The sequence below is a fragment of the Castor canadensis genome, chromosome 9 (assembly GCF_047511655.1).
Source record: "Castor canadensis chromosome 9, mCasCan1.hap1v2, whole genome shotgun sequence".
NCBI classification, from domain to species: Eukaryota; Metazoa; Chordata; class Mammalia; order Rodentia; family Castoridae; genus Castor; species Castor canadensis.
The window spans coordinates 153,416,219-153,440,143 of record NC_133394.1 but is presented as its reverse complement, the minus strand read 5'-3'; the positions used below and the strand labels follow the sequence as shown (position 1 = coordinate 153,440,143).

The 23,925-nt window shown below is 48.0% G+C and overlaps 1 protein-coding gene and 1 non-coding gene across 3 annotated transcripts; both read right to left on the bottom strand.

The window, feature by feature from the left end:
- Positions 1-727: 727 nt before the first annotated feature.
- Positions 728-23,817, bottom strand: Nop14 (NOP14 nucleolar protein). 2 transcript variants are annotated; one of them, XM_074042714.1, is made up of 18 exons: positions 23,447-23,817; positions 21,817-21,951; positions 21,017-21,158; positions 17,440-17,582; positions 16,859-16,993; positions 15,991-16,113; positions 15,317-15,448; positions 13,377-13,680; positions 12,353-12,483; positions 11,397-11,482; positions 10,015-10,150; positions 6,005-6,106; positions 4,973-5,126; positions 3,160-3,319; positions 2,574-2,754; positions 1,381-1,499; positions 1,040-1,195; positions 728-850 (listed from the first exon to the last, which is right to left on the bottom strand). In XM_074042714.1, exons 1-18 carry the CDS (start codon positions 23,639-23,641, stop codon positions 751-753), a joined length of 2,634 nt encoding a protein of 877 aa, XP_073898815.1. In that variant the 5' UTR covers positions 23,642-23,817; the 3' UTR covers positions 728-750. The 2 variants fall into 2 exon arrangements, with proteins under 2 accessions (XP_073898815.1, XP_020018297.2); XM_020162708.2 differs by having other exon boundaries at positions 2,607-2,754; positions 23,447-23,815.
- Positions 21,331-21,437, bottom strand: LOC141411109 (U6 spliceosomal RNA). The gene has a single exon (XR_012435950.1). It is a non-coding gene; the product is annotated as a U6 spliceosomal RNA (small nuclear RNA).
- Positions 23,818-23,925: the final 108 nt, after the last annotated feature.

Below are 23,925 nucleotides of genomic sequence, written 5' to 3'. Positions count from 1 at the left end.
GCTGCCGTGTCCTGCGCGCACGCGGACCGGGCTGAGCTTGTTGATGGCACATTGGCCTCACGGACAGAGGAGCCCGCACGTGACTTAGGTCCCGCCTCCACTGCGGGCGGAGAACCAGAGCCGCAGAGGCCCGTGGCTGAGGCTAGCGATGGTCCAGGCTGGCTGGGAACCGCAGCGGGGCCCATGCGGCGCCATGGCGGCCGCCTCCGCGTTTGTGGACCTAACAACGTGCCAGCCCATCCACGCTCAATCGCGCACCTGGCAACCTTGAGCCTGACCAGCCTTGGTGGGACTTCTGTCCCTGTGCTGTCCTGAGACCAGCAGCTCATTCAGAGCTCCAAATACGGCCTCGCCACGTCCAAGCTTCTAATTGTCCCTACCTACTTCTCAATTTGGTGAAAGATCCCAAACCTCCTTAGAGAAGTCACAAAAGCGGTTGACAGGGACCCGGGTGGACACTGTGAGCTGGTTACGCCTGCAGTCACGTGTTAACAACGGCTGGGTCCTGAGAAAAGTGCAGGTGGGCGGTTTGGCTGTACACACAGCACGGTGTGCGTGCACAAATTAAAGATGTGCTACAGCGTGGCCAGGCCTTATCAGCACACAGCTCCCACCAGACGACTGCTCCGAAAGCACATTTCAGAATTCGGCTACATCGGGAACTCAAGCAAGGCCAAACCCCAGTGTTACAGCACCCTTCATTTTTCTGCTGGGCGAGGCACATGGCTTCGTTTACAAAATACAATTTATTTATTTTTTGAACTTTTTCCTCTTCAGAGCCTTCCATTCCCCTTCCTGTGTAGCCAGGCTATTAAAAAGATGCTTCACTTTTCGCTTTCTTTCTGCATCCCTGAAAGAAAAAAGCAGCAAATGGTCACTTTTCGTTGGTTTTTGCCTTTTTCCTATCTGACTGGTAGCAGTTCAGAACCACATCAGCCCCTAGCTACTGTGTCCAGTTCAAAGGAAGGTCAAACGGGGGCGGGGAGTGCTGTCAATGCAGTGCCCCCCTCCCCGCCCAGGTGCACACAGGCCCCCTCACCGTTCCATGATCTCCGAGAGCTGCATCCTAGCCAGGAACTGATTGTCCTTTCGGATTTCCCGTACGGCACCTTTGAACTCCCGCTTGTGCTTGTGGATCAGCCTCTTCCTCTCCTGCTCCTCCTTACTGCTGCCTTGTTTCCGTCCAAACTCAAGGCTACAACAGCAAAGCAAACGATGCTGAGGGGGCAGGTGAGTCTGTCCCCAGCTGTCAGCCAGAGCCTGCGACTGTGGCTTCTCCCAGGCCTCTTGTGGAACTGCTGAGCAAGTGGACGCTGCCCTCACCTCAGCCTGACCCCAGCCCTGGCCTCCTTGGGGAGGGGAGACCCTCCTGACACTCACACTTTGACCAGCCGGGGGGTGAACAGCTTCAGTGGGACTGGCTTGCTCTTCTCACAGATCAGTGGCCGGCAGAGCTGCTTTTGCTCTTCCATTTCTGACAGTATGCTTTGAGACAACTCCTGAAAAACATGGCAGAAGCTGGCACTGTGAAGGTCCAACCATCAGCCTGTCTTGGTGTCACCTGAGTGCCCTGAAGCTACAAACATTATGTCCTTTTGGCCAGCCCAAATTCTGCAAGAGAAGAGAGCCACCCTGTCCCTTAAGTGGAAGGAACAAGCCACAAGCCATAGAAGTGGATACATGTACTCAAGCCTCATCCTCATCCATCTTTTGCCAAGTCAACGTGACTGTCCTTATGAGCCTGTGTCCTAGTGGGGCAGATATGACAGGGTGGGTAATGGGGTGGCCTGCTGCAGACTCGGAGACCAGGACAGCTGAGCTTTATCCTCATGGGGCCCATGTCCTGGTGGGCAGAGCTGACAGTGTGGCGTGCACAGGAGTAGTCAGGAGCATGGCAGATGAGCACAGGAAGCACTGAGCAGAGGGCTGGGTAAGGCCTGGCAGAACGGGGGGACGAGCCACGTGGGTCTGAGAAGAGTTTGAACAAAGAAGAGCAAACATGAAGATCCCCAAGTTTTTGAGAAGTGAGCCTATGGGGCAGCCAGAGTCTAAGAAGAGAGGACAAGGAGGCCGGGTCACTCTGGCCTTGTGCACCGCGGTCAGGACTTGGCCTTCTGTTCTGAATGGAGTGTAGTGCAGAGGCCTTGAGCTCTGATAGGTCCCGGGCTGCTATGGGATGACTTGAGGGGCAGGTTGGGCAGGAGACCTTCAGGAGCAGGTGAGAGAAGACAGAGAGGTGGGGTGGGGACACGTGGGAGGGAGGATTGGGAGTGGCTTGAAGGCAGGACTGGAGGATCTGCTTAAACTGGACACCCTGTGGCTCACGAACTTGTGGACACAGGGGAGCTCCGAGGTCCAAGTGAGGATGTCCCTTTGCACAAGAAAGTGACAGAGGGCCACCCTCAGAAAACCCACCAGACCATTGCAGAGCTGAGGCGCTATGTGTGGGCAAGAACCAGAGCATGCTCAGACACCACCTCATATGGTCTATTTCCACTCATGTTCATGATTTTGCCAAGAGGCTGTCCTTTGACTAGTAAAGCTGAACTTTAATGACAAAAATGCCCACTCACCTGGTGCCAGCTCATGGACACAGGAAGCCTCACCTGGAGTTCTGGGGGGTGGCTACAGTTTGCCACATGCTCTGTCAGAAGGGCTCTTAGGGGTCTGATGATAGCGTGGAAGGAAGGCAGTGCACCATATAGGAGCACACAGCGCTTTAGCAGGGCCAGACACACGGCCAGGCAGGACAATCTGCAAGGGCAAGAGACAAGGAAGGAGAACAGCTTGTTCTATTTCAGTCACCAACAAAACCAATAACCTTGGCATAAATGAAAATGTCCACCCACAGCTCTGAAAAATCAAGTGGGGCCACCTCAGCAGACAGGCTAACGGTCCCGACAGCAGCACCAAGCAAACATGCCACCAAATCCCTCTGGACTGGAAGGCAGGCTGTGGGAAATGCAATGATGTTTGAAAACGCTGCAGGTGCTAGGAAAGTTTTTTCCCAGTTGGAGAAAACAGCTTCTGTATCAACATGCCCCTGACACAGAACCAAAAAGTCAGAGGAGGCAAATCAGCTAAAACCAAGGAAATTTGTGGCAGCAAATAAAAAGCAACTGTGTCTTCCTCTGCCTCTAGGGTGCTGTCTGCACATACCTGGCGTGATTGACCTCAGCTGCTGTCAGAACACTCAGCCCACTTGCCCAATAAAGAGAGAGGCTTCTCCTCTGCCACGTGACCATGTCGTCCTTGTCAGAGACCAAGAGCAATTCCGAGTTCTTCCCAAGTGCTCTGAAAGGGTGCACCAGAGCGGAACCTGAATCCCAAGTGTGACAGGACAGAGATAACCCAGAGGTTACTGCTCACAGGGCCAACTACAACAGGCTCAGCCCTCACAAGTGCTCTTCACCATGCACCTTGGTCGTGCCAGGCACTGGTGCGGTGAAGCCAGACCAGGTGGACAGACACAGACAGGATGCTGCATTAGGCAACAGCTTTTGCCAGGGTGGTGGAAGCCATGGGCTTGACCTCCCCTCAGAAGCCTCCCAGGCTATGCCAAACAGATCAAGCCTTGTCCTCACGGGGAAGACAGGCAGTAAACGGCACCCACAGAGAAACGAGCTGGAGAGGATAGGAGGCAGAAGTACAGGACAGAACAGCAGAGGATGAGGGGCAGGCAGAGTTCACCAAGGTCTCAGGAGGCCCGAGAGGACGGATGCCAGTGAAGACCCAGAAAAAGTGTGGCACTTCACCCAGAAGGGCCGTGGGGACAGGAAGAGCCCAGCCATGACTAAGGAGAGGTGGCTAGGCAAATGGGAGGGGGTAGTGGGGAGTGGGTGGTCAAGTGACCACTGTCCCTGTGTCCTGACTCTGCCCCAGAGCCCAGCTCTGCCCAGTGTCTACTGCAGCACGCCCCACACAGAGCTGCAATGATCCTCCCTGATTTTCAGGGATTACTGGATCACAGTGACACACTGATGGCTGTCTCTCTCTGGTGCCCAACACCAGGCCTGACACACAGGAACAGGCAGCATTTAGAAACCCGTGTGATCAGGCAGTGGGGGAAGTATGTGCAGGAGAGTCACGTCATGAAAGGAAAGCCAGAGGCAGCAGAAGAGCTAGAGCACTGAGCTGAGGAACCTTCTAGACCCTGCGTCATGGCACCCTTGGCCCTGAGTGAGCTGGAAATAGGAGATGGGGCGTGAGCTCTAAGGTTGGCAAGGCTTCCCGCAGACTCAGTAGTGCAGGAGCAGGGTGAGCAGCCTATCAGCAATCCTGACAGGGAGCAGCAGGTGCTAAGGAAGCACCCAGAGACCGAGCAGCAAAGGAAGGTGTTTGGAAGCACCAAACACCTTCTGAGGAGAGGACAACTCAGAAAGTCAGTAAGCACGAGAACGCTTTCCCCTTCACAGATGCCCAGCATTGTAGAAACCTCAGAACCAGTGCTGGCCATGTGAGCAGTGCACATGATTTAAAACTGTCTAGCTGTCACACACAAAGCAAGAGGAGGCAGGCGTGGGGGGCGGCTGAGGCAAGGGGATCCCTTGAGGGTAGGAATTTAAGGCCAGCCAGGGTAACACAGAGAGACCTGTATCAAAACAACAACAAAACATGCAAGGCCTGGGTTCACTCCCAGCACTCCCCACAAAATAAAGTAAAAAGGTAAGGCTAATTTTCACAGTGTACTTGATTCAGCCCAAAATACGGGAATTTTAGCGTACAACGTTAAGATTGCTTTGAGTTTGTGGATGCACCATTGGCACTCTGCCTTAGCTATGCGGGAGAACTTTCCACACGCTGCCTGAAGCTGACGCTCTCTCCAGTGCAGCACGCACGCATTCACAAAGGACTTCAGAGTTTTTACCTTTTCTCTACTTTTCCATATGCTAAACTTGCCACAGTGAATATGGGTTCTTTTTTTTTCTAATTCTAAGGCATATTTCAAAGAAGTCCTGACAATTCAACTCACCTTGGCTTTGCTTGTTTGGAGTTGCTATGTAAAGAACCCCAAGAAGAAAATTAAGCAGCTCAGGTATGAACCTCCGAGACAAAGACACATACTCCAGGAATAAGCAGCACACAAACAGGCCCTTCACCACGTCTTGGAGGGACGCGACCGGGCACTGGAAGGGAAGCCACAGGGTACAGTTACCGCTTTAAAACCACGTGCTGGAACATGGTGCTGGGCAGACACCTGGCTTCCCAGATGAACTGTGCACCCTCAAAGTGTCACCAGACATAGGGAACCATGTGTCAAACAAACAGCCTTGCTCACCACACACTTCTCCCACATGCAATAAGCTCAAGCTGATAAAAGAACCACTTGAGTTTAAGTCCAAAAAGAGTAAAAGCCCCTATCAGACTTGATAACTTTACCACTAACTCAGAAGATTGTTTTTTGGGCTACACCCTCCTCCACAGGACCTGGAAAATCAGGTCTGCTGATTAAACAGACACTAAATCAACACCCTCCCACTGCCACCCCCAACACAACCACCCCCATCTGAAGCTGTGTCTGAAGCAGGAAATTATTAGGGTGGGGGGGCACTAGGTCCCTTTTTTTCTCCCTTCCTCCCTCCCTCTTTCTACCACTTGAGCCATGCCTCCAGTCTACTTTGCTCTGGCTTTGTTTTGAGATAGTCTTTTGAACTATTTGCCCTGTCTGGCCTTGAAAATTGATCTTCCCGATCTCAGCCTCCCAAGTAGCCAGAATTACAGGCATGAGCCACCAGCACCAGGTATGGGCCCTTTTCCCACCTCAGACTTCCTGATCCCCTCAGAGGTTCTTACAGGTGAGATATCTTACGCCTGATCTCAGTAGTAAATAGCCGTGCTCTAGGTTTTTTCTTTTGAGACAGGTTCTGTCTATGTTGTCCTGACTGGTTTTGAACTTGTGGGCAAGTGGTCCTCCTGCCTCAGCCTCTTGAGTAGCTGTGATACAGCTGGATACAACCCTGAGGAACTGCGGGGCTGACCCACCCTGCCACGGAAGGAGACACACCTTAGTGAGTAGCTGGCTCATGCACACCAGGGCGGGAGTCACGACTGGGTGCCAGAAGTCAGAGGTCGGGAACAACATCCCGGTAATTTTCAAGTAAATGAGCTGGAAAGAGAACATTATCACACAGATTAAAGTGAATGAAATTTAATACTGCTTTTAAAAAGGGCTTGATAGCAAAACTGGTTTACTAAGATCCTGGTGAAACAGCAAGCATCTGCAGAGAGCATGCTTTGCCTCTCTCCAGGTTAGGGGTCCCTCATGTCTCCCAGGACACACCCGCACCCCCATTCTCTCCTGTGCACAGCAGAACTCTTCTGGAATGTGCACTGTTCCTCTGGTGACTCATAACTAGTGACACGATAGGCCTGTCCTGTCTTGTCATCTTGGTGACCCATCCCCAGCTGCAGTACTGGGGCTTCAGGATCACAGCGCAGGGCTGGGAAGGAGGCAGCCAGCAGGTCTCAGCACCCATTGCTGTTAATTCTGCTCTGAGCCGCATGTGCAAAGGTAACAGTGGTCCCTTTCTTGTCTCCTCTGTAGGAAGCATGCTAGAGTGTACGCTAGGATCAGACCCAGACTCTGCACCTCATCCTGACAGTAGGCACAGGAGGATCCATTTTCGTGTTGGCAGGAGGCAGCTGCTGGTATCTTGTCTTAGACACTCTGTCTGCCCACATAATAAAGTGCTGTATTTTTCTCCACTAGAAGATGTGGACCCAGGGCTGTGTCACCTGTAACGGGTACAGAGGTGACAACTTCCTCGACAGGTCAGTTAAAAGGCACAGCAGAGGGTCCAAGAGCTTACTCAGGGAAGGGAACCCATGTCGGCTGCCCATGGGCAAGTTCCCGAGTCCTCAGTTTCCTCCTCTGTGTACAGGTATTAAACTCACATCTTGTAGAGTCATCATGACTACCAGAAAAGATTTCACATGTATCTGGCCTGCTACTATTCAGTTCTCCTTTCTCACCTAGACCTTTTCCACAAACAATGCCTAAAGCACATCAACCAGCAAGCACAGATGAATTTTTCACAAAGAAGAAATAAGCTATTTCCATAGTTCTGGTACTGCTTACCAGCTACCTCCCCAGCTGATATTCTGGTGCTTTTAGGTGCAACTGTGAAGGGAAGCCCTCATCAGAGGTAGAGAGAAGTCTCTGACCAGCCCTTTGCAGCCAAAAAGAAAACTAGTTTTGCCTGTAATGTCAAAAAAAGGACTCCTCACTGTCTTCCAAATAACCACACTTCATAGGTTTGCTTTTACTGCAAAGAGATACAATGGCAAATATGAAGAGAAACAGAGTCAACAGGTGAGCTGGGAAAAGTCTGTGCAACTCACTAAACAAAAGGATTAGGTTCTATCACGCAGAACTCCCATAAATTCACTGAGAAAAAGGCCAACAACCTAATAAAAGAATTTGCAAGTAACACGGAAAGCCTGCACATAAAAAACTAATTTATCTTAAACTCATGACAACATTCTTAGCTGCAATCATAGTAAAAGTAAAAGAAAGCTACATCAAGATATTGTACCTTATTCCCTTACAGGTAAAGGAAAGTTTGACAAGGCTTAATTGTTGATGTTGAGGGGGAAAAGCAGTGCGAACAGCACCAAAAGGAGAGGAGGCCACAGATGCCGCAGGAGGTCTCTCTAACCTCTGAACACTCTCCCTCATTGGCCCATCACAGGGCACACAGGTCAAGAGCTCCAGATCTTCATTCCTTGGCTGCTCAACAGGCTTTCTTCCTGAGCAGTATGCAACCTCTAAAACTGGTATTTCTTGAAAAACCGTTAGGGTTCATTTCATATCACAGAAGAATGGAAGTGCAATGGGACTGGAAGCATGTTAAAATGGGGACATTATCCCTGAAGGGTGGCTGAGGACAAGGCTCCAAGAACTAGAGGCCCAGGCACTGCCCCAGCTCCCATGACCAGCTGTGAACACAGCAGGTGGCCTTCTATGGCCTCATGTGATGAGTGTGCCTGAGGGGGTGGGGTGGGAGTGCAAGGATTCAACAGGTCAGGACAGGGGAGCTCTGAACCAGGGATCCACAAGGCAAACCCTTGAAACATCATTTAAAAATGACAGGGATGAAAAGGACGTGTCCTTGAGGAAGCAGGAAAGATCACGCAATACCCATGACGGGACGCTGCCTCAACTCCATTCCCAAGATCACGCTGAAATCCACCGAGGCAGCTGTTTGCAGGACCCCTACCGTGAGTTAGGCACAGCCCACAGGTGACACCGACACCAAGAAAGCTGGCTGGTGGGTAAGATCGGCCCCTCTACTGTGGTTCTGCAGGATCTCAGGAATCCCCTATCCTGTCCAGAGGCAGCAAAAAACTAAAGCACTGTGTTGTTTTGATCCACTTAACTTAGAAACAGCAAGCACACCAAATAGGCCCCATTTCCTCCTTTCTGTTCTGGCAGGACTGTGATATCACTGCACAACACTAGACACTATTAGGAATCCCACCTCTACTTGCAGTTCTAGGGAAAATGATGCCCAGGGAAGCAGGGCTGAGGGGAGCCCTTGCAGGTTCCACTACCTGGCAAGATTCTTGTACCCCTCAGTTTTGCACCTCAGCAGCAACAAACTACAGGAAGTTGTGGGGTGACAGGCACCATACTGACAGCTGTGAACAGGCTCTGAGAGGACCATGTGAGGTATATCATGTCATGAACCCTCACGTTGCTTTTTTACACTAGCTAGCATTGTAAGTAGCAGCCCCCTTTTACAGACAGTACATGAAGCTCGAAAGCAGGACCTTTGACCTAATCCTAGGCAGCCCAGTTATGTTCCCGACCACAGGACCTCCCCTCTGGTGCTCCTTGGCAGAAAACAGCTAAAGGGCGCAGAGACTGGGCCTCTTTGCCATGGCTCAAGCCTCAGCATCTACAACCGCATCCACCGGCCACTGGTTGGTGGGTAAGTGTGTATGAAGGATGCTGGAGGAAATTCAAGAGAATCCCTAAGCAGTCAGCAGACACCAACCAGCCCAAATCCTACATTTCTAAGTTTCTGCAATTACTGCTAATCCACTGAAACACAGACTCTAGAGAATGGAATAGACAACCCTTCTGAGCAAGGATTTCTTCAAAGGTCCTCAAGTCAACAAAGTAGCAAAATCTCGAGTCCTGCACGAGCTTGTCCTAGAAACCTAACTGGAGGTGGTGGGAAATGCAGAAAGGACAACAGACAGAAGACCAAACATGCACAAAGCTGGGGCCAGGTGGGCTGGGTGCTCGAATGGAGACACACAACAGCAGCCTCCACCTCCAACAAGTTCATTATATACAGTGGCAAAGCAAGGTGGAGAGGCAGTTCTTGGGGGTGTGGGGTGAGGGGGTGACACTGTAATTCTTGGGAACAGGAGGGACCTGTGATGGCTTCTCCCTGAACATAAACATCTTGGGAAAAACAGCTGTACTGCACATGTTGTCCACTTCTGGGGCTGAGGCTTTGTCAACTCAAGCTTGCAATTTATCTGACACAGCTGTGCTTATGCACTCCACTCTCCACAGCAAAAGACTGTTACAAAACTTTTAAAGAACTGGTGGAGTGTCTCAAATGGTACAGCGTGCCTGCCTAGAAAACGTAAGGCCATGAGTTCAAACCCCAACACTGTGAATAAACAAAATCCAAAAAAACCTGTTTAATATCTCAGAATGGTTCAAATGTTTCTCAGCATTTGAATGAAAAGAAACTGGGACCAGGCAAAATCAGTCCACAGGCTGGGGTCCCTAGGAAAAGATGGTGGTTCTTTGCCAGTAAGACTACATACCCAGAATCCAGCCGGACTCTTCCTGTCACACTTCAGTCATCACTACTGAGGAGCCTTCCCCTTAGGTCTTTCTTCAACTCTTTCCCCAGACCACTGTGGAAGCTCCAGGGCAGCTGTCTTCTCACAGCCATGAGTATTGTACCCACTGCCAGCCCTCCTCTGTGATGCCAAACCAAACTGGATTTCCATGGCTGGGGGAAATGACCTGGCTATGCCCCTGCTTACCACATCCAGCCCTGGGAACAGTGCCCGGCCTTTGGTCTCAATCATTTCTTCCATCTCATGCATGGCATCTCGGAGAACAAATTTTATGGAGTCACTTGCAGATTCAGGAAACATCTGGCAAAGATTATATAGCGGCCTGTTAAGCAGAGGCGTAAGTTAGGAATGACACCAGGTGACAAAAACAAAAAAACTGAAAACCATTTTCCTGTGCAGTCACCTACTGACCAACCAAGTTAGAACCAGAAGCCCCTAGATGAATCCACTTTTTTTTTTTTTTTGGGGGGGGGTGGTACTGGGACTTTGAACTCAGGGCTTCACTCTTGTTAAACAGGCACTCTACCTCTTGAGCCACACCTCCAATTCATTTTTCATTATTTTGGAGATGGGGGTCTTGAGAACTATTTGCTCGGCTGCCCTCGAACCTCAATCCTTCGAACCTCAGCGCCCCTCCACCCCACCAAGTTGCTAGGATTACAGGCATGAGCCTCCAGCGCCCAGCATGAATCCACTTGCAAGGACTGCACCACTGAGCTACATACCCAGACTGATGAATCCCCTCTCTTCCTCTTGTTGGTATCTGGCTGACATCCCCAGTCACCCAGACAATTGTTCTAACAGCATCTTATGACAACCTATACTCATTTTTGCCACAACCGAAGAATCTGATCATATGTTTGAGCAGCAGTTTTATAGAAACACTGCTGGGAGCACATTCTAAGCGCAAGCTTGCGCCCTTCATGTGTTACCTCATTTCGGTCCTCACAGAACTCCAAGACCATCTTCCTGCACATGAAGAGAAAGGCTGTGCAGCACAGGGAACGAGTGGTCCTAGAGCGGCACCTCTAGGTACAGGCTCTCACTGATCCCTGATGCCAGTACAAAACTCCCCACAGAGACCTGCCCCCTGTAATTCTTCCTGCCACCAGTACTGGGAGCCAGGAACCATAAGGGTCAAGGGCTTCTAGTGCAGTGAGGGCCAGACCTATCTGTACAGGTCAGAGGGTTCCTCTGAGGCATGGACCTGTGGGGCTCAGATTCCTGGAGTGACAAAGGGACCTTCTAACCAAACACCTCTCAATGCCCCAAGCTTGAAGCTTTACCAGTGAATGAAACAACAAAATCAGCTATTAACACTACAACCAAATGTGAAGTGTTCCACTGCTTTAATGTCACATGTGAGTGGGAAGCTGTCATGAAGTCAACGCACGGGTACACGTTGTGAGGTCTGTTTTCAAGCTCTAGGGGCAATCTACCCACCGGCCAACTTCTTACCACCACTTCCTCTGCCTTAATCCCTCTAACATGTGAATTTACAACTGTAAAAAGGAGAAAAAGTGTTCAATTCAGCCCATCTCCATGACAACACGAAGAGTTTTACTCACACAATCAACTTATCAATGATTTTGAGGTCTGGTGGATCATTTGTAGCCAAATCTCCAATGTACTCCAAAAGGAAGCCAAACAGTTTCTGCAGAATGAATTGGGAGACAGAGCTCTGAGTCAGTACCAAAAATAAAAACACAGGCATACAACCTCCACATCACCTACAGCCTGGCAAAAACGGGATGGAGTAAGGGAATTTCAGGACCACAGACATGAATATCTTCACAAAATGCAAGAAAGACACTGCTAAATGCTGCTAAACACTAGCAGGTATTGAAAAAAAAAGCAAGCTAAAGGTCAGGTGCATACTTCTACAGAATGGCAGCTAATGAATAATTACTAAATCCAAGCTGAGCATGGTGGGTGCACACATGTAATTCCAGCACTCAGGAGGACGAGGCAGGAGACCAGCCTTTGCTACATAGCAAGACTCTATCTCAAAAACAACAACAAAAAGCACAGCCAGGTGTTATAGGGCACACTTGTAATCCCAGCACTGGAGGGGTGTGGGGGGGATTCCTCCAGTTCAAGGGCAGGTTGGACTACACTGCAAGACCCGATCTCAAAAACGAAACCAAATGGGGAACAGTGCTCCTGCACTGTTTACGTTTATATAAACATTTATTGACATCAACGCAAACACTGATCTGCCTCTCACAGCAGATGGGCATTGTTTACTGAGGGAGAAAAGCTGTGTCTGTAGTTACGTATTTACCCGTCGTCTCTGCCAGCGTGTGGCTCAGTGCGCCCTAGTTCCCTCCCACGTAAGGTGAAGGTAGCAGGGCCTGCTGTGACATGCAGAGGTGGTGCTCTGCCTGCCTGCACTGGGTGCTCCCCAGCAGTCCAGCGACTGCCCCTCGCACGGTACCCTACAGCAGCTGGCATCCATGGAGACGGGGCACTAACGCTCGTGGAGACGGGGTCATGCTAGCACTCAATGCGCTAATCTGCATACTTCTAAGTTTGCCTTGTTTCCTTCTGCGAGACTCGGATGGTTGCACTTCTGAATTCTCTCCACCACCAAAAGCTGTTCTTCCACCGATCTTCCTGATAATAAGGACTTCAGCTCCTCGCAGGTCTCAGGGGCTATCAAAAACACAACACACATTACACACTTAACGTTTCAAGTGAGAGCGTCTCAGATTTCTGCTGTGACAGAAAAGCTAAACGCAAAATTGCTTCTTCTACTTTAACACAAACACAACTGAAAATACATTTTATACAAGTATTTGTTTTGCCTCATGATTACCAAAAACGCATCTACTGTTCTTGCCCAAGAATTCTGACACCAATTGACTGGCTGTCTAGGAGTGACCAAGAACAGCTCTGATGAGATGACCTCCAGCCTTGAGTAGGAATTTACTACCCATAAATCACGAGTGTCTTGGTGACAGAGCTAGTTTTAGTGCCGACACATCAGATGAGCTAGAAGGAGTCAAATGAGCCAAGCAATGCCACTCCAGAGAAGCACCCTCACTCTCTGGTCATTCTTTCTGGAAGTAACCCTCTGCCACAGGACACCTCGGGATAATTCACTGGAGCTGTACGCTTTTCCTCTATGTGCAGACAAAACAGTGCCCAATTTCTATATAAGGTGTTATAGCTAACAAGAGTGCCCAGGTCTGAACACAGGCAGCCTTCTCACAGATGACCACACCTTGCCCTGCCGGCCCCCACAAAGAGACACTGCTGTGGAAAGGTGTCTGCCTCATGTACTGACAGCTCACAGAACCGTCCGTTGCTGTGCAACCAAAGTAAACTCTTGCGCCAGGACTTGGACCTCCAGACCCCAAGAAGGAGCATGACATCACCTGTCCACATAGCAAAGACATCACAAACAGAAACATGCCACACACCCACAAGAGCATCCTCGGCCCCCACACCACATATGCAACCCCAGGGAGGAGATCATCATGTACATGCTCCAGCCAAGTCATGGAGGTCGCCCTGAAATACAGGAAAACCCACGTGTTGACCACCTGCAAAGGTGTAGGGCAGCTCAGAGTGGGCAGCTCTCCGAGATTCCTGATCACTGCTCATCGATCTTGTCCTGGGAGTCGGATACCACTCCTTTGACTTCTCATTTTCGTTCTCACTCTCCACGTTAGGTTCCAGGTCTGAGTGGCTATCTGGATCATCACTCTCCTCTGAGTCCTCCCTGCTCTCATCTCCAATCTCTTCCTCATTGCTTTCGTCTTCGCCCTCTTCCTCACCATTCTCTTGGCCACAATCTTCCCTGCTGTGCTCTTCCTGGATGTTTTCCTCAACGTTCATCTTTCCATCCTAGAAAGAGAACACAGAGACCATGGGGCATCGCTGCACATGGTGGAGACCACAGCCGGTGCACTCTGCAGCTACACCCGCATTCTGTGCCTACATGGCACCAGCATTTTCCTACCAGTCTGGGCCTCCTTGCCCACCCCTTTTATGGCACACAGTAGCTGAAGGCTCTTTGATGGTTTGGATGGTTTGTTCTCCAAGAGCTCACGTTTTGGAAGCTTGGTCTTCAGAGTGGTGGTGGGAGATCCTTAGGTCAGTGAGGTGCTGCCCTCAGAAGAAATTAAGGGATTTCTGCATGGGTCCGTTGGTTAGTTCTCAGGAGAGCTGCTATAAAAGGAAAAAGCCTGGGCCCTCTCCATGGCTTCCTCCTGGCGATGTGGCCACTTTCTCCTGAATGTACTTCCACTTTCATCAGGCCCTCGCCAGAGCTGAGAAGTCAGACCAAGTCCTCAAACTTCCTGAACTATGAGCCACATAAACCTCTTTTTAAAACAGTGTTACTCAGCCTCAGGTCTGTGGCTGCAGTACCAAAAAATGGACTAATACAGACTCCCAGACTTAGAAGGTATCCATTGGTCATGGGTTTCAGCAGCTATGAGAGTTTGTGGTATCCTACCACTGGTATGGGGCTAGAAGAAAAGGACAGCAATGACCTCCTGGCTTTTGGACTAGACCTGATAATCTAGTGTTCTTTTGTCAACATTCAGTTTCTTGTCTTGGACCTTTTTCTCATTACAGGACCAGGTCTGCATGCTTTTCTGCTTTTAGACCTGATGGATACACTCTAAAAGGAGACATGGGTACAGCCTTACAAGTTTTATGAATTAGAAACTGCACCAGGGCCGGGGATTGTAGCTCTGTGGTAGAACACTGGCCAAGCATATACAGGCTGCGGGATCAATCCCCAACACAGCAAAATAAGAAAACAAACTGTATCAGTCCTGGAAAGTCAAATACTTCACTTCAAAATATTCAGAACTCTAAGCTTGACTTAGCTCCCTCAATATTATGCTGAGGCCATGCAGACAATCAGTTAAAAACTGCACGATTAGGCCGGGCATGGTGGCTCATGCTTGTAATCCCAGTGACTTAGGAGGTGGAGATCAGGAAGATTGGTTGAGGTTTGAGGCTAGATACAGGAAAAAGTTAGTGAGAGCCCATTTCAATCAAAAAGCCAGGTGTGGTGGTACACATCTGTAATCCCAGCTATGTGGGAGACATAGGTAGGATTGCTGTCCCAAGGAAAAAGCAAAACATCCTATCTGAAAAATAACCTAAGCAAAAAGGACTGGGGTGTGGCTGAAATGGCAAAGCACTTGGTTACCAAGTTCTAAGGCCCTGAGTTGAAACCTCAGTACTACAGAAAAACAATGACAAAAACAAAATCCGTGCCTGAGTAAAGACACTGCTGCTAACAAGAAGACAAGAGGAGTCCAGTCTATGTGCTTTATTACCCTACTCCTTCTGCAAAGGGAGGAGTAACGACCTTCTCTGAGGGGTTTCACAGGCTAGAAACGTGCAGATGAAGAACTTTAGAGAAGCTGTTTTAAAGAGTTTAAACTTTCCATGTGAAATGAACTCCTTGAATGAATACCAATGTGTTTTTAAATGAAGAAGAAAAAGCAGGCAAATATCTCACCTTGTAAGAAAGCAAATGCCTGCCATCTCTATCTAGGGTGAAGCCATCGTTCAAATCATCTGCTGACATGTGCTTTGGTCTCTTCACATGTCCATCCTCACCCTTCCCGAGCATTCTTGCAAGTCTTTCGGCCTGAGCAGGAAGGAAAGAGAAGTCACAGCATGCCCATCAAACTTGTGAAGAGGTGGCATGCCTGGTCTGCTCGTGCCACGGGGCCTCCAGCCTGCTTCCTGCCTACAGTTGTCAAACACAGAAACACGGTGTGCATGACCTGGAGACAACAGACCTATCTGCAACCCTGGGGCATGGAGGAGGCCTGTGATGACATGGGGATGTTAAAAAGGCCAGCTGTAGAAATGTCCCTACTTCACTTTTTCTTAAATGCAATAAGCTTTTTAAAAATTTTAATGCACAGAAAAGTTAACGGCTGTTTTGGGGTAGAGAAATTATAAAGAACGTCCATTTTTTATTTGGGGTGCTTGGGTATTTTTGCAGTTTACTTAATTATTTGATTTTATGATCAGACATAAGAAAATAATTAAGACTGAATAAATACAAACTTTAAAAACTAAAGCAGAAAAGGCTGTGTATGAAAGGCAGCAACCCAGCCTGACAAAGGCTGAGCCTCCCAGGAGCCCCACCAAGCCTCCTGCGCAGCTGCAAGTCACCCCTACCTCCAGCTTCTTGAGCCGCTCTTGCTCTTCCTTTGCCAATTCCTCTTCCGTTTTCATCCTGTTGGAGGGCTGTGCCTTCATCTCAAAGCCGAGTTCACGAACCATCATGTCATATGCGTCGGGCTAGGATGGAAAGAAGACACTTTTCATTTCTATCACCTTTACAAAAGAAGAGCTCTGTGTAGCTAGCTTCCTGACATGTTCCAGTAACGGCTGGACGCCATAATGGAAGAAGCTGAACCACATCCAAGTCTTTTCTGCTGCAGAGAAAGCTGTTCATCTTGAGGACTGAGAAATGGACATTTCAGTAGCATGGACTTTTTTGCTCCTAGCAAATTCCTCTCAAAATGTATCTGCTTTAACAACAACAAAAAAAATCAACTGTGGGAAATTACGTAAAGTAACAGCAATAATATGAGTGACTTGAAAAAATATACAGCCAGCCACATGACAATGCAATCCCGTGAAACTCTACATTTTATCTAGAACCCAGCCACCCAAATAAACTTAGGATTTCCAACAATGTAGACAAAAAAATTATGCAGTGGGAAAAAAGTTTAGTGGGGAAAAAGCACGTAAATGTATATTAAATAAATGTACAAATTACAAATGGGTAACAGTAAAGTTCAAACACCTAGCCTATGTTTCTACCCCAAAGTACTTCTCACACTGAGAAGTTGTTTTTAATTTAATTCACATGAAATAGAGAAAGAAGTGACTTTGGGTCCACATCTGCCCCACTATAACAAACACCACATCATTTGTCAGTGAAACTGAAAACCCGCCTGACAGGAAGGAAGCCAGAGGAGCCACTGAGCCTTGGTCTTTCCTGCATAGAAAGTTGACAATGTGACAGCTTGACTCCTACCTTGGGTTTCTCCTTTTTCTCTTTGTTCTCTGACTTGGCAGTTTTGCGTGACAGGAGGGTCTGGATTTCTTTCCAGTCCTGGTCTAGCTTTTCTGTGAGCTCCATGGCATCTTCTCGCTGAGCCTGTCTCTCCCTCTGGGGAAAAAACAGACTATTACTGCTCATCACCGAGCAGCCTAATGTCAATGCCAAAACGCACAAAGACCCACTATTCAGTATCAAATGTGTCAACATAAAAAGACCAGGAGAAAGTATCTTGAATGCAAAGCTACAAAATCTCACCAGGGAAACGTAATTTTGTGCTACAAACTATTTATCTAGATGCTCTGAGCAGTTCACTGCACAGTAACAAGCATGGTATTTTGCAAATCCTGATACACATTGAATACTAAAACCAACAAAAACCTGTCTGAAGCGTATGTTTCATGAGATTTAAAATATTTCTACTCAAAATCAATGTGTATATTAAATGTGTGTAAATATTAAATGCAGTCTAAAAATGTACAGGAAAAAAGCTCAAGCCTATACTGATGAGTGTCTTGTGCTAGAACTCCCCATATCAAGAACATCAACCAACCCACCTTCCCTTGCTTTGACTTTGCAATGAGCTCTTCAATCAGTTCTTTCCGTGACTTTGGTTTGTTCCCCTCCTCGTCTTCTTGCGGAGAGGTCTTCTTGTAAGGGGGTCTGACCCCACCTCCAAAGTGGGCAGCAGTCAGCTCAGCTAGAGACAAAGGACAGAAGATATCACTGTGAAGCCTGGGCCCTGGCTTGATAAGCAGTTTTGTTATGTTTTGTTTTGGTAGTAGTCTGCTAACATTTCTTCAAGAGCACACTGAAGAATTCCCTATCTAAGCAGGGTGCTGGTGGCTTGGGAGTCCCCTGGGAGGCTGCAATCAGGAGGATCGAGGTTTGAGCCAGCCCGGGAAAACAGTTCTCAAGACCCCATTTCCAAAATAATCAGAGCAAACTGAACTGGAGGTGTGGCTCAAGTGGTAGAGCACCTGCTTTGCAAACGTAGAGCCCCAAGTTCAAATGCCTGTCCCACCCAAAATTAAAAAAAAAAAAAGAAACAAAGAAAGAAAAGACAAGAATTTCACATCCAAGAAGAAATTCTCATACACAATAGTTGGCATGAGACCAGGGGCACCTTGGCACATAAGGACACCCAACCTGAGCTGCTCCAAGAAAACTCAGACACATTAAATTACCAACTGGCCACCATTTAAGGAACTGCAAACACCAAGTACCTGTTTTTTGTTTGTTCTAATAAAAGACAGTCATACCCAGGAAAACAGGGCAGACCAGTCTGAAGAGGGAGGAGAGTCCAGGACCAACAGTGTACCTGCCCCATCCCCCACACCTCCTGCACAGGGCTTGGTGAGGGAAAGGCCCTGAGCAGATGGCAGAAGCAGGAACCATCAATGAGACCTAACCTGGACGGGGCTCAAGCACTTCAGTGCTTGCCTGGCAAGCGTAAGGCCCTGAGTTGAATCCCCACTACCACCAAGGGGAAAACATAGTCACTTAACTCCAGGTTGCCCTATTTGCTAGGGCAGAAGAGAAACACTGCAGCATCATCAAATTTGGCATGGAAAGAGTTCTTCAATACAATTTCTGATCTGGGTGAGTTCTTCAATACAATTTCTGATCTGGGTGAGGGTGGCTCATGCTTGCAATCCTAGCTACCATGGAGGCTGACTGGGAGGATTGGGGTTCAAGGTAAATAAGCCTGAGAGAGCCCACCTTAACCAACAGCATACACAGAAAACACTTTCATTTTGTATTCTAGAAGTTTAAGGTTATGATAGCTTCTAAAAATAAAAACTTGCAAAATGCAGCTAATCATGTAGCACTAATTATAAGGATCAGAAAAGGATTCCTGAAAAGGGGAAAATTCCTCCCTTTGGTTCATTTGTATTAAGATTTAGTTGAGAAGCTTTTTAGATATCTATCTTATAAAATCTAGACCGTACTTTAGAATCTGTTCTGCGACTATCTCCACAGTAACATAGTTAACTGTTAGTGACACAGTAACTACGAAATAGTACACAGCACTTCAGATTAGGAGTCAGGCCACATGGGATTTGAATCCCAGCTCTACCTGGAAATGCCGGCCAAGTAAATCATCAATATTTGTCCTCAGTCTCAGCATCTGTAAATGGGGCAACAGTTATCTCACAGGGTTTTGTTTGTTTGTTTGCAGTGTTGGGTATGGAACCCAGAGCATCTTGCAGGTTATACCTGTGCTCTACCAGTCAGCCATCTCCCTAGACTCAGAGGGCTGGTATTTAAGATGAAGTTTTCCTCATCTAAGAGAACATATTTTGTTACAAAACAAAATTTGTCTCATGTCTTCATTACAAAGATTATAGTAAATATATTTCTTTTCAAAGATAAGTGGCTTTTCTTTTATTACCAGGATTTTATAAGCTCATATCAAAATCAGAATGATAGCATACCTCCAATGAATAGCTGGATTCCCAGGACCTGTTACTTGAAAGATAAAAAGTTCTATTCCACTAATGACCCAAGTCTCACAGCAATCCCACACCAACAGGGTGATGCTGTGACCTTCAGGCACAGAGAAGCATGATCCCCCAAGTGAGTGCATTTCTGTATTTGAGCATGCACACGGTCTTGAACAATAAAAAGCAGAGAGAAAGGCAGAGGATAAACCTACCAGCCATCCCCTTTATGGTCTGAAGTTCAGGTAGAGTCGGTGTCCTATTCCTGGTGACCTTAAACAGAATGCCAGACTCTATACCACGGCCTGCCTTAATTCTTAAGCCTTTTGGGTCCCGGATTATCTAGATGCCAAAAGATGGTCACGGGCTTCAATGCCTTAGCTTTCCAGGCAACCAAAAAGAGAGAAGCTTTAAGGCAATTTTAATTTTGCGCAGCTTTGTTCTGAGACCCTAGGCAATGGCCATCCTCTCAGTATGTGAAGAGCGCAGACTAGTTAACAGTATACCTTCACCTTTATAAGCAGGACCCAAGATGGACAGACTTGAACTGAGTCCTCAACTCAGCTCAGGCATGTAATCATGTTAATTTTGGCCGACGTTTAATCTGTTTCATGTTGTCATCTACAGACAGAACTCTCAGTATTAGTTCCACACAAAACTGCCACAACTGATCCCATAGAAAATAAAAATGAAAAGAAATTCATAAGTATCATTGGTACAACTATTAGGTCAGAATTTATAAACTCAACAACTGCAAAGCAGTGCAGCACACAAGAGTTGACCTACGAGTCAGTGAGGTGAGATGCATCCATATTTCTGAGCTCATGGGTAAAATGAGCTATTGTGATGTTTAAATAAGAAAATGGGCAGCCATGAAGAACAAAATGTTTTCATTCACTGATAAATGGATGGAATTGGAGAACATCATTCTGAGTGAGGTTAGCCTGGCCCAAAAGACCAAAAATCGTATGTTCTCCCTCATATGCGGACATTAGATCAAGGGCAAACACAACAAAGGGATTGGACTTTGATCACATGAGAAAGCGAAAGCACACAAGGGAGGTGTGAGGATAAGTAAGACACCTAAAAAACTAGATAGCATTTGTTGCAATTTGTTGAGAAACTAAAGCAGATACCTTAAAGCAACTGAGGGCAATAGGAGAAGGGGACCAGGAACTAGAGAAAAAGTTAGATCAAGAAGAATTAACCTAGAAGATAACACACACGCACAGGAAATCAATGCAAGTCAACTCCCTGTATAGCTATCCTTATCTCAACTAGCAAAAACCCTTGTTCCTTCCTATTATTGCTTATACTCTCTCTTCAACAAAATTAGAGATAAGGGCAAAATAGTTTCTGCCGGGTACTGAGGGGGTTGGGGAGAGAGGGAGGGGGGCGGAGTGGGTGGTAAGGGAGGGGGTGGGGGCAGGGAGGAGAAATGACCCAAGCATTGTGTGCACATATGAATAAAAAAAAAAGAAAACGGGTACTAAAGTGCCTTCTCAGCCCGTAAGAGCATCTATCTTACTCCAAAACTAAGAAGAAAAAAACCCTGAATTTATCAGGAGGTGAAACTCTCGTGCAACATCTTTTTCTAGGTCTCCAAGAAGAGCAAGAGATGGTCCTATGGGGAGTGGACTGTCCCTTGCCCCAGGCTGTCAGGCTTGGGTGGCAACACCTCCCACCTTACCAGACAATGTTCCTCGTTCTTCAGTATCACTGTCACTATCCACAATGTCATTATGCTTTTCAATGTCTGCCAAAGACTGGCCATAGTGAGTTAACTCTTCATCCTCGTTTAGGTTGTAGATGCTTTTTTTCTCATGATGTCGCTGACAGAAGAGGGGAAAAAAATCACCACATTCACTTCCTAACAAGACACAATTATTTCTCCTTTATATGTGATCTACAACAATGCAGACAAGCCAGGTTTGAGATTATTCTGGGTCATCTGCATAATGACTCAGATATAAAATAGAACTCACAGCAGAGAGCTCTCTTTTTTTTAACATGGAACGCTTCACAAATTTGCGTGTCATCCTTGTGCAGGGGCTATGCTAATCTTCTCTGTATCGTTCCAGTTTTAGTATATGTGCTGCCGAAGCGAGCACAGCAGAGAGCTCTTTAAAAAAATCAATGGGCCAGGCTAAGCTACAGGTAAATCACACGGTCTTCCCCACCAGCAGTGCTCCTCCATCCATTTGCCCTTAGCCAGCAAAGCTGAAGTCAGTCCCTTAGTTAAGCACTCCAGTGCTCGCTACTGCAGACTGCCATGGTTAAGATATCTATCCATCCATGCAACAACTAGGAGTTCTAGAACTTTACATTCCTTTGGCCTAGCCAGACGAGGTATAACACTGGAGATCTCCCCCCATATTTGACAGGTAAGTACTCACAAAAAAGCGTAACTGAATAACAAGGAGAAACTTGTTGCTTGACTTCTGTAGAAAATTTATAGTAAAGACTTTCCTCCAAATTTTTTTTTCATACCTGTTGTTCGAGAGCAAACCTCTTCATCATCTTTTCCTCTGGGCTTATGTTGCTATTATACTCCCCAAAGCGTTTATCTGTAAATACATTGGACTTATCCCTTTCTTTGTATTCCTTTAGTAATGTCTGGGTACGCTGAAAAACAGATCATAAATAATTCTCACACACACAAAAAAAATCTCTGATCTCCACCAAAGGGGACATCAGAACATCATGTATTTTAAAGTTTAGAGCTTTGCCTGTGATGTCAAAGTTCATACATAATCTGCTTCCCTAGCAGAGACAGAACTTTGAGAAAATCAACTCAGGTTAAAAAAAAAAAAAAAAAAACACCTAACAGCAGAGCTAAACACATGGAACTGTGTTTCCACTTGCAGCAGCTGCCTGGCAACCTAGGAAAGGGTGTACTTAAGGTATGATTCACTTAGAGAACCAGAGAAAGTGTAGATCCCTCCATCATGGGAGAAGGGGGATTACTTCCTGATAAAGGTATTCCTAGGACATGTACTTGTGCTTCCATGTGTAATACAAGATCATAAAGGAGTTTATCAAGTGGGGGCTTAGCTTACACTTTACGCTTCAGGACATCAAGAGGAGCAATATTTTAAGCACAGAACTCAACAACTAATAGCAAGTATCTCTCAGTAGCAGCAATGAAGGAGTTCAATAGTATTCAAAGTTGGTCACCACTGAAGTTGAATTCCCTAAAGCAGGGAGAGGACAGAGGGTCAAGGAATGACTGTGACCTCTGAGACCCTGTGGCTGTGTTAGGAACTTTTACTCATTTCAGGAATTCTTGGATTTGCCAAGAGACTGCCATTTATTTAACAGCAGTTTATACACCAACCAGTGATGAAAGGAACTAATACCAAAGTGGAATCATTACAAAACAGAAAACCCTTGGAAGGAAAGGATCCAATTCGGTGATTTCATAACCCCACAACCAACTAAGCATCTTGGCAGGTATTTGAAACCCCTCACCTAACCCCAGATTTGAATGTTTCCTGCAATCTTCAGGGATTCCTGGGTCTCCAAGAGACCCAGACCAGGACCTGAGGGGCATGGAGAGGTCATCCAGGGCGGAGCTCCAGTGGGTAGCAGCTCCTGAATTTCTATCCTCTCCTAGGAAAGGCCTGGGAGGTGCTTAAGGGCTCTGAATTTGAAAGGAAGGAGGGTACAGAATGCTCTGGCACGGGACCATAGGCACAGAAAGGATGGATGCTATGAGACTTTCCACATAAGGTACCATTTCCGCTGCCTCCCAAAGACAAGGCCAAGTGCTTCGGGGAGGGACGTTCCTCAAACACCTGCAGATCAGGGAGGCATGGTCCTATCCAAGAGTCACAAACCGGCGGAGCTCAACCGAGGAGTGAGAACGAACTGCACAGGCGCCCTGGCAACTCAGAGGCGACTGACTCTGCCCGGGGCAATCGGAGGAGTCACCAAAGACACGGGTGCGCAGGGTGCCGGGGAGGGGCAGGAGTTCCAGTCCACGTGCATCCCCGCCCACGCAAAAGCAGAGTGGAGGCCAGACCAGCGCGGTCTGTCACGGTCTGCATAGTTCAGGCGAGAAAACTGAAGGACCGAGAAGCCCGCAGCTGGCCCAAGGCACGGCAGTGTCCCCTCTTACCTTCCTGATGGCCCGCGCGCGGGACACGCCGGGCAGCCCCACGTCGTGGCGCGTCTTCCTCCCCAAGACCTGGAACTTCTGCCGGTTGACTTTCACCTCGAACGGGTTGGGGTTGGCCTTCGCCGTGCCTCCGCGTGCCCCCGCCAGCGCCCTGGGGGCCTGTCTCCGCGCCCCGGCCCGCTTGGCCTTTCCCATGGCTTACACTCCGTCACACCCTGGGGCGCCGGTGCCTCTGCTTCAGACACGCGGGACCGATCACTAAGCAGCGAACGGATCGGGCGAGAGCGCGTTACCACCGGAAACGCGTGCCAGGGGGCAGGACCACCGTCTAAGCCTTATCTCGCGATAACTGCTCCAGCGTCCCAGACCTCACGCAACTAGTCGCGCTCGGGAGGACACAGACCCCGTTGACTGAGCGACTACAACTCCCAGCAGGCCATGCTACTCCCGGCCTCCTGACGCGGGGCATTCTGGGACCT

What these genes read in the sequence shown, in the direction of transcription:
- Nop14 (XM_074042714.1), bottom strand. Translation starts at nt 23,641, where the DNA reads ATGGGAAAGGCCAAGCGGGCCGGGGCGCGGAGACAGGCCCCCAGGGCG. An exon ending in AGAAAAAGGAGAAACCCAAG is followed by an intron (nt 16,114 to 16,858) that starts GTAGGAGTCAAG and finishes TTTCCATCCTAG; the next exon opens with CCCGACGCATATGACATGAT. An exon ending in TGAGCCAGCTACTCACTAAG is followed by an intron (nt 5,127 to 6,004) that starts GTGTGTCTCCTT and finishes CTTCCCTTCCAG; the next exon opens with TGCCCGGTCGCGTCCCTCCA.